An 11,712-nucleotide genomic window follows, 5' to 3' on the forward strand; every position below is an offset into this window, starting at 1 on the left:
AAATTATATTTGCATTTAATTTTTTTTAACAGTTTTTTTATATACCATCTTTTATTCTTAAATGAAAAAATTTGAATAGAGAAAAACAAATTATTTCCTGCTTTTGAGGTAACATGAGTTATATATTCATGAGGTATCTAAAAATAGACTATAGAGTTATGTTATTATGTAGTACTGTATTTGTATCCTCCTTCATTATATGGAGGTCGATTTATTTAAAGTATAAGTAGGTATATTGTATATGCATACATTTAACTAATATACTATTTATATATAGAAAAAAAATATCTAGATAATTTAATTATTTAAGTAGATATACCTATATATTATTTATATTATATACCTACATATACTAATATAATATTTATTTAGCTTGATACATCATAATACTACGTCTGTGTAGGTATATAATATATATTATATTTATATATATTTGATGGCGTATCTTATACTATTCTTATATATATATTATATACGTATATCATTAGGTACTATTTATTTATACAGCCATACAGGTAAATTTAAGGAAAGATTGTATAATTGTTATAGATATATAATCACGCATAAATATATCTAGTCGTATAGATATGAGATATCTATTTAAAATCTTCTGGTTGTTATAAAATTTAAAATAATTGGTAAGGTATACGTTATTATAACTGGATCGTCTATGCTATATTTTAATACTTATATATATACATATTTAATACAAATTAACAATTGGTAATTTCTCTAACCAACATTCTGACTATATATATCGATACTTATCCATAATATCTAACATTTGTTCATATATATATAGGTAAATATTAAACACCATTTAGTTTATAAATATAATATGTATACACCTATACTAACTACTATAATGTAGAAATATATATTTCTAATCAACGTACATTAATTAAAAACGTTGTTAGTTTTTACCGTCATATTATATCGTCAAGTATATAATAATGTAACATTTTATTTTGCGATACATACTATAATTATAAATACACATTATTGTCCATACAATCTTCATTATTATTGCTGAAATCTTGTTGATTCTCTTGCCATTCAAGGACACCACTTAAAAGACGAATGTACCTATATAACCATGTACAGTGTTGTTAATAAACAAATATTATAAGATTAAGTGAAATACATTTATATAATCTGCGTTTTAACGTCAATTAATGTTAACGTCATACAAGAAACAAATATATACTTATCTAATATACATTTTATAGTCTTATATTATGCATTTATTTAAAAGTAAAATTATTTATCTATAGCCCTTATTATATCATCTATCTAATATTTACCTACATCTATTGCAGTCGACTAAATTTGCATTTGATTTTCGCTATAATATATTTACATTATTAAATTATTAAAACTTGATTAGATTTTGCAGGTATACGTACTTTTTTTCTAGGCGCTTAATAATATAATAGGTAATAAATATTTTTTGTGCGATATTGTCATCGCTAGGTACCATATTATTATTTTATTGATCTATTTAAAACATCTCTTATTCACAGGTATAAATTAAATTTTAAATTAATTTTTTCGATCTAATATTTGAAATTTTATAATTAATTTTCTTAAAATATTTGTATTAAGACAAATTTGTTTTAATTTGTATTTTGAATATATACCTATTGTTTGATAATGCTGCTATTGCATATTTTATAAAGTCATGCTGAAATAATAGATATTGTACATTTTTATATTTATCGTAATTTTATCTGGCAAAAATAACAAGTATTTTTTGCGCTTATGGAATATTTATTTTTGCGCATTTGGATTGCGTTTGGGTCATATTTTACGATTATAGCTACAGCCAAATTTTCTAATTATATTTAATTAATAAATTATAACAAATCTATACACAGCGAAAACCATACGTGATAAGGCTGTGAATCAATTTACACTACATTAATGTTTAAAAACAATCATATTGATTTAATTGACCAATGATATTTTGTTTAAATAAAAAAAAATTGTCTTCACAAATTAAAAATTTAAAACTATTTTCGAATTAAAAAAAGTATTTTTAATAAATAAAAAAAATACAAAAACTATTATTTAGAATGTGTATTCTAATATTTTTTTCAAAAGTTATTTAAAATAATACCTATTTGAATAAAAAAATATTTTAAAAATATTATCGAATACTTAACAACTTTATAAGACGGAACTACCTACAATTAAAGTGTAAACGTACATTATAATTTATATTATATTATACTACGTACTTGATAGCCATTCTTAAAATTTCATTCTTCGATAATTTCTTATCGTGTGGGTGAGTGGGTACCAATTTACGAAGTTCGGCAAAAGCACCGGTAACGTTGTGTTGGCGCCAGCGTTCCCGAGAATTGGTTACAGTACATGGTTTTCGGGAATCTGGTACAGGGAACCGTCGGATCCCAGTTAATTGATTTCCTGACGATGCGTCTTCATCGCCAGACGTCAAGTCATCCGATGTTAAGTCACATTCCTCATCTGATCCAAACAGCATGACAACCCGAGATGAAGACGAATCATCCCTTGTATCATTTAATATTTGTTGGGTTTGTTGATTTTTCGGCATAATTAAAAAATGTAAATATATCTAAACATATTAAAGCATAAAATTATGATTGAATAATTTCGGTATGCTATATATTTTTATCATAAAATATAGTTGCATATTGCATTGTATTTTATAGCAATGTGTTAAGTTTAGCAGTTATAATGTTTATAGTGATTTATTCTTTTGGCGGAATCTAAAGAAAGATTCTTTCTGGAATTTTGTAAGCCACACGGAACATTTATATCTATGTATATGAATTAAGATTTAACGTATTTACATTTAATATTATTTAACGAATTACAGAAAGCGGTATTTATAAAAATTTGATTACTATATAAATTAAAATTTTATAGCGTACATTTAAAGAAGGTAGGTCAATCATTTCTGTAATAATTAATTGGAATATCTATTGTTTGATTTCTAAAAAAAAATATGTAAATCAATACAAAAAATATATTAAATAAAATGATGATGATTTTGAGATTTTGATATTTAAAATCTTTACAAATGTAATTAGTAAATAAACATAGATATTAATTATAAAAGTTAAAAATGTATTTGATATTAAAAAATCAAAGAAAAAATTTTAGTTAGGAAAAAAGGAAGTACCTATCGGGCCATTTAATAGTTTTTTTTTAAGTTTCTCTCTAAATCAATTAGTTTGAAATAAGAACTACACAATAAATAACTTATAAGTAGGTGTATTGTTATTTGTAACTTATTATATATTTATTACTTATTAATACACAGTTATTATATATTATATAGTTAACTGTTGTAAATACAACCTTATATTTTTAAGTTATATTGTATTTTTTTAGGAGAACGTTTGTATAGATTCAAATATCTGTAAACAATAATTAATAAGCATATAAAGAAGCTGCATATGTATAGATTAAAAATAATAGGCTCTAACAATGTCAATGCCTAACATGTCATATTAATTTTCTATTTTGAGTTATTATAGAACATATTCGTTTGTTATAACTTTATAAGTATATGTTTAGAAGTGAAGAAACGAGTGCTCAACATATTACAATAAAATTTCTAACATTTTCGCATATAAATAGTATCTATACATACTTATATTCAACATGACCTAATACTTATTTTTATGTTAATGTGGTTCATAAAATTAATACCTAGGTGTTTATTAATAATTACTCTAATATATTACTCTTATTCATTCATACAACAGACATATTAGGTATTTAAAATTTACTTGATAACAACATAATTATATCGAATTAAAAGTTGACATGTTGTATACATGTATAATATATATATATATATATTTGCATACATTTTACAGATTCAGGTACTATAGATACCAAAACAATGAGCTACCATTATTTTATTAAGTCTATAGCAAAATGTATAAGGTATAAATGTATTATTTTGATTTAGACATACTATGTTAATTAAATTAATTTATTGAACCTATTTAAAAAAAATATAGAATTTAACTTACCCAAATAAAAACATTACAATGTTATATAAAAATATGATAATACTTATTATACAATGGACTTCTTCCTACAACACACTTTAGGAAACAAATAAGTATTAAGTATTTCGTTGAAGGGTAAAATGTTACTTGGAAAAAATAGGGGATATAAGCTGTGAACGCCCTTTAATATTTCAATAGCCAACCAGTGGCTAATACCAACCTCCCACCCTTAAAATAAATACCACCCATTTTGTTCATCCGATAAGGTAAATATTCCACGGCCATGTTACTGTAACAGTTTGATAATAATATATTGAACTGTTTTTTTTGTTGATAATAGTGGGCATTTATAAACTTTTAATAAACTATATGGTATTTATTGTATACTTTTGTAATTTGTATGTTTAATAATATAAGTATAAACTTATATCATTTTATACTTATATGTATATAATATATATTATGTATGGAGGATATGGCTAGACATGTTTAACTATAAAACCGTTAATCTTAGTAAATAAGAAGTGTTTTCAGTTCTATATAGTATAAGAAGTATAAGATTAAATTAAATTAATATGCAATTATATGGTGCTTAAAATATTTAAATATTTATACCATTTAAGAAGTGTCCTATGAAATATATTAATAGTACTTAAACACTAAATTTATATCACTTTTATATGTGCGATTTAAATTTATATTTTTTTTAAATAAATACTAAACAATACTATAGCAGTATTGGCGTATATAGTGGAATCGAGATTTGCTATCGGAGTACAATAATCAAAGAGTACCCATATTTTATATTTTTATCTTATATAATATAATTTCAGAATCAAAATGTAAAATTTGATCTTCAATTCAAGATTGTTTATGCAATGATGTTAAATTTGAACATTACTTAAGTATTTCATGAAAGATAGAGTCTTGGCGCATAGTGCTCGAGTTTAGTTATTGGTAAAATAATTATTACCCTGGATAATGTATTAGCAGAAGGGAATCAATCAATTAATCTGTAGAGTACTAAAAAATACCGCGTATCTCATTATGCAGTTTCAACTACATAATATGAGAGTAGATATTTAAAAAAATATATTACATAAAATATCATCTAGATACTATAGTATAGTTGTGTGTTTTTTTATAGGATTTAAATTATAATTATCTATAAAAAAGTGTAAAAACGTAAAATGTTATACAATTTGCTATATTTTTAAAACCATGGATAAATTGCTTTTAATAATTAAAAATTCAAACAACTTCAAAATTGTTTTTTTTTCATTAAATTTTAAGTTTGCTGATCCTATACGACGTCGCCCGTGAAAAATTAAATACCCCTAATTGCAACCTTATATATACCATAGAACAATAAAAAAAAAATAGTTTTTCGTGAGTCAACAATCCCTATGATGTGAAATTCTTTTTAAATTAAAGATTAAAAAATTGGCTTTGTAGGGCAACACAAACACCCTTATTGAGCATAGCTAGTTATTAGGATTATTTTACCAATATGTACATTGTACAGATAGACGTAACTGATTTGACTTTATGGGAGTTACTTTATGTTCCAAGCACCCCGTGTCTTATAAATTTTAACATTCTAAATAATTATATTTTCTTGACAATAGTATAGCCACCATCCCTTAAAAAAAACTAGTGTGATCAGAGTTGAAACAAAATACCTATATAATATAGAACAGGGGCGGCCAAACGATTGATAGCGGACAATTTTAAAGTCGATCACTTTAAAATTTATTTTTAGTAATTAGTAATTAGTTTATAATACTTGTTGTATATAATTATAGTTATTCAATAACAAAAAATGTTCTATGGTAGTCGATCCTCAAAGGTAAAGTATATTTTTAGTAGATCGTGACCAAAAAAAATTTGGCCACCCTAGCTTGATATAGACTATTAAATTATTTGTTCATACATTATAATATTATAATAATTAAACATTATATTGAAAAAATTGAAAAAGTTCACTAGTAATTAGTATTTGTAATAATTTTCAACCTGAATTTTTCTAAGTTAAAAAAATCTAAGTTTCACTTTTTAATCATTGCAAATTTATTAATTATTTGCTTAGTAGGTATATAAATATGTCTATTTATATGCAGAAAAACCAAACCACTTAAATATTCTTGCCCCATTTTCGATCTAAGCCATGTTTTCATTCTACAAAAATAAAAACATTATACCTATATGTACCAAATTTGAGAACCATAAGTGCGATAGACTTGGCTGTAAATCACTTACATCCACAAGCACACACAAAAAAATTATCTTTTATATTAATATAGATAGATATAAATCTTTTTGTAAACTATATTTTTTAACTTTAGAACATATAAATTTTTAGTATGTTGAAAGGGGACCATTATATAGTAATATATAGTATTACATTAAAAAAATTGCATTAAAATAATTACACTATAAGGTAACTTTCTAACATACTGCGTAACTGCGTAAGTATTATGTGAAAAATTATCACAGTCATAAAAAATTATTATGTAGTAAAGGCGTATAGTCTAATATGTATATACCTATATATATATTATTTAAATTATAATATTCTCATTTGAAGATCTTACAAAAAAAAAAAAAAATCGAATCTGATTAAAATTCAATAATACTACATACTTGAGCTCATAGGTTACCTATATCCTATTATTATATTATATTCGTATAAGTGTTACATAACAGGCGATACCTATATACAGGAGCTATATTGTTTAAGTAGATAGGTAAATATACGGTACAAACACGCAAAAGGCATAGTTAAACGTCGTAGGTATTGCACTTGAAAAGTTAAGATTTACATAATATCAAGTATCCAATACTTAAAATATATTATATATCGTATGAATTTTTACATAGGTAACATAGATCTAATAAGATTTACTACTCATATTCAGTTTATATGACCCCGATAACCTGCAGGTTCTTATATGTATAAAGGTATAGGTGTGTATATATATATAAGCCATTTATTTGATATTATATGCACTCTAGACAGTAGACACTAAATATGTAATGCAGAGTTCATACTTCATAGATTATTATATGTACTTGAGGTTTTATTATTATACGTGTGTATAGAATATACAGTATAAGATTTAAACCTATTGATTCATACTTCATATGCATTATATTATGTGTTAATTTCTCAGTGGGTGAAATTATTAAAATTAAATAATAGGCATGCCTATAAAAATATGCATCTAAAGTATAGTTTATAGTACTTTATAGATGCGGCTTACCTGCAGACTGTATAGCAACAGCAGCAGCAAGGAATGGGGTACCTATATTATAATATAACCATAACCAATGACCATACATAAAATAATGTAAGTGAGTATTAGGCTAGGTGTGTAATATTTTGGTATTACGTCCGACTACTCAAGTTTACCTAGTAAAACAAAGGCCGGTATAAGATTCGGCGGTACGAAATAAGGCATTGAAGACGCGCCTTATCAATTAAATTAATCGGTGTAACTACTATAATATTGTGGTACTGGGCGGGTTATAAAGAGATGAACTACTGGACTTTTATTTTTATTTATTTTTAAGTCTTACGGTATTCATAATAATTAGAAATCATGCATAATAAATAAAACAGCTGTATTTTGACGCAATTATCGAATGTCCCAATAATACTCGTTTTTTAATATCTCGCATTCTCGCGCATATACCTACTATAATATCAATGCTTATGCATTATTAGTGAAATATTAAAATATTTTATATGTTTATATTTATATATTATATAAGTACTTATTGTTACATTAATATATAATTTTAATTTAATCAGAATGGCAGATATTTTGTACAGAATTAGATAAGTTATCATATTATTTTGTATAAAAATAAGTATTTCATTTTATTCAGGTAGGTATGCCAATTATGGATTGAAATTTTAATGAACGCTAAATAAACCGGCAGTCTGGTGAATCACTATATAAGTCTATGAACACAAAATAAAATAGATAATTGGTAGGTACAACACTAACAAAAATTATTATGAGTATTAGTAATATTGGCAGTATTATATACCGAGATCCGAGTAAGCTATATATCTAACTGTACGCCAACAGAACTAATAACTATATGGCTATAAATTATAATAATTAGGTGGAAACGATAAACGATTGTAATTTTAATATGTTATGCTTTATGAGTATATACTAATAAGTAACAATTTAGTATATAGAATAGCTGGTATGTAGGTATAGACGTTTAAGGGCTAACCTCCTATCTACCGCAGTCGTGATAACAATATTAACAAAATATATAGTTTTACTATACACTGTACTTAACCTATTATATAGTATTATGTCCACCAAATGGCCGAAGTGACTGTAATTTGCCTTTGCAATTTTGCCAAGCACCGCATATTATATTATTATAGTGTACTACTCGACGTCTCGATACTATACATATATAGGTGCATAGTAGTATACGTCTATATACAACATATATATATATACACACAAGGGTTGGGGTTAATATGACGGAGGGAGTGAGGTTGCTGTATCGCACGTGCGCAAACCGGGCGGACGACGACGGTGATCGAGAAGCGTGCGGCGGCCACGCTCCGACTTTTGTGCGATAACGTCGTCGTATACAGTTTGTTCCCCGCGCGCAACTGCCCATCACATTATACACATTATATACCACCTACTTATTTTTTCGGTGACGCGTTCTCGAGGATAAAAAAAAAAAATCGTATGACTATAATAATATTCGAATCGAGTGCACGAGCAGGCGTCGGCCGTGGGTCCTGCTCCACGCCGATAATCCACAAATCCTGAGCCAATATCGGTGTATATATAATATTATTATTATTATATAATAGCCGCCAAAGCGACGAAAAAAAAAAACTCGACGCCATTACGCGCGCCACTGGTCGTAATAATTGTTAAATCATTTTATTGTGTGCGTGCGAGCTATCGCGCGTTTACCAGTATTATTTAGCTATCGCGCAGTCGGCGACGACGCGTGCCAAAATCAATTTCTTGTAATGTGATCTTATATTTTATTCGAAATACGCCAAATGCGTGCGGGTGCGATACAATATAATAATATGTTTTCTGTTTGAATAACGTTATAGCCGTGGTGTTGCAGGGGATGTGTGCCTCGGTTGCTCCAACACTGGGGTTTCGAGATAATTATTTGTTGTAGTGTTTTATTTTCGTGTGTGTGTGTGTGATGTATTATAGAGGAGAGAGAGGACTATACTATAAAGATGCGTTTTGATATTCCTCATTAAAGTTCAAGACTTTTTATCAGTATGACATACATATTATCTATACTATGAATTAAACTATTAGAACTTACTTATTCAATTTATTTCTGTATTTCTGGTATATTTTATCTATATTCGATTGTTAATACGGCATTACGCTGTACAATACTTATTATAATATGGTAAGTTAAATAGAAGTAGTAAGTACTATAAGTATTTACGGAAATGTCATTATTCAAAATATTATTTCAACCTACTCTGACTACCACTCATAGTTAAAAGCATGATAAAAATATAATGTACAAAATTTAAAACAATAATTTATATAAATATGGTATATACTATATTATGCAATAAATATAATAGATATATACCAAATATTATAGGTTCTATAATTAATAATGATTTATGTATATAATATTATTATGTTTACTATTGTCTATTATTCCATAGTCTATAATAGTATATATAAGTAGGTACTGTAGCCTTTAGGTAAATACTAGATATAGATGTCGGTTAGTATTTTGACGATTCGTGTCGTATTTGCATCATGACATGTCATTAAATGCTTGTATATATTAGTATATTACATTAGTGATCTACTAATAACTTGATAAAGCTTATTGGCTGTTAAAATTGTGCTTGTACTTGTTACTTTTATTACTTCCATAATTCTGTAATATATTTTTGGTGACACTCAAATTGCCTCCCAAATTTAAGTAAGTATTAGTATATAACCTTTTTTCACTCGAATTGCCTCCTGGTGTTTTTGGAAGCAATTCGAATATACCTAAATGATCTATTCGAAATGCCTCCCATAGCACACCTAAATTATCAATTAATGAATTAATATATTGATATACTTTTACGTGTAATATCAATTATTATATCGATTTCCGTGATGTTCAAAAATATTATTTTTAAGACATACAATATTTCTTAGACCGATTGATTTGTTAAATGCAACAATCTTGTCGTTTACAGATTACCAGTTAAAAATTAATCCATCATTATCATTGTATGCAAAACTTAAGCTTTTGACTGTAAAACAGAATGAAATTCAATCTCAATTATTTTATTTATTGATTATTTATCATCTTAAGTATTATTAATTATTACTGCTGCGTCGGTCTATTTGCTAAAATATTATAATTATTTATTAACATATAGGTAATCATCATTGACATCATTAAATTATATTAACCATCCACAGTCCACACCCAAACTTAAAACGATTTTATGTCCTACGAGTGTACCAACCTAGTTTATTTGATTTCAGCACTCAGTTTGTCTTATTTTTTTAAAATCCATATTAAGTACCTATATATATTGAATACTCAAAAATATTCGGAAGATGCTTATACTAGTTTTAAAATAGTTTATAATATACAAACATGCAGAATAAAATAAATATAAATCAACATCATGTTATGATAAAGATTACATAGGTGTACAAAATATTTAAATTTAATACTACCTATTTGATATTACAATAAAAAAAGTATACGCCTTTAAACATTCTCTAAGGAAATATATTGCAGTGTACCTTCATTATATTGTAGTATAATACAACTACACTGATCGGTTTAATATTATTTAAATATGCTTTATTTCATTTATGAACGAATACACGAGCTTAATGTTTATCTACATATTGTAATTATAAATTATTTATAATATGTGTAAGTATAAAATAAAGGTTTAGCAGAACTAAAGCAGAAATATAGTGGCTGGTGAGACGGGGTGGGTATACTTGTATAGGTTAGACTTTTGACCAGTCCACCGCGGATACTGCAGTGTTGCAATATTGATGTCTGCTACTGTTAATAATAATTAGGTTTATTGGATTGGTTCGCGAAATCACAATCATATTTATTACTTTATAAGTTACATTTTACATAGAAAAAACTAAAAAGAAGTGAATTAATTATCTACCAATGGTTATTTTCGGAATTAGGACTCACGCATCGTCATGATTTCAGATAATATATTATTATAATATCTAATATGATAATATAATATTGTATATTTAGTAAATAGTGACACTATTATTGGGTAATTGGGTTGTAAAAATAATCACTAAAAATTTAACGAATCAATAATGAGCGACAGCCGACAATATTTAATGGTCATTTTATAAACCTGATTCAGTAGCAGTTGATTGGTCTATTTAATTTTAGTGAACCATTAAATTAATCAATTTTTCTAGCACACCAATCCATATGTATATATGTATATAATATTCATTATATGCTCATTAAGACTTTAGACTCATTGTATGTAAAAAATAAGCACTAATCAATAATAGGTATACTTGATATTTAACTACACGTCATTATTTAAAAAAATTTAGTATATTAAATACTTTTTCCACGATATACATTTTTTGTATTATTTAGGTATATTATATAATATGTGCGTCGCAGAAGTATTGTGAAAGCTGATCCCGAGGCG

General features: G+C 26.1%; 1 protein-coding gene across 1 annotated transcript; it reads right to left on the reverse strand.

The window, feature by feature from the left end:
- Positions 1–819: 819 nt before the first annotated feature.
- On the reverse strand, positions 820–4,138 carry LOC132920863 (T-cell acute lymphocytic leukemia protein 1 homolog). Its single transcript, XM_060983584.1, has 3 exons — positions 4,032–4,138; positions 2,241–2,599; positions 820–1,086 (listed from the first exon to the last, which is right to left on the reverse strand). Exons 2-3 carry the CDS (start codon positions 2,576–2,578, stop codon positions 987–989), a joined length of 438 nt encoding a protein of 145 aa, XP_060839567.1. The 5' UTR covers positions 2,579–2,599; positions 4,032–4,138; the 3' UTR covers positions 820–986.
- Between the last annotated feature and the right edge of the window lie 7,574 nt (positions 4,139–11,712).

This window comes from Rhopalosiphum padi, chromosome 2, assembly GCF_020882245.1.
Source record: "Rhopalosiphum padi isolate XX-2018 chromosome 2, ASM2088224v1, whole genome shotgun sequence".
NCBI lineage: Eukaryota > Metazoa > Arthropoda > Insecta > Hemiptera > Aphididae > Rhopalosiphum > Rhopalosiphum padi.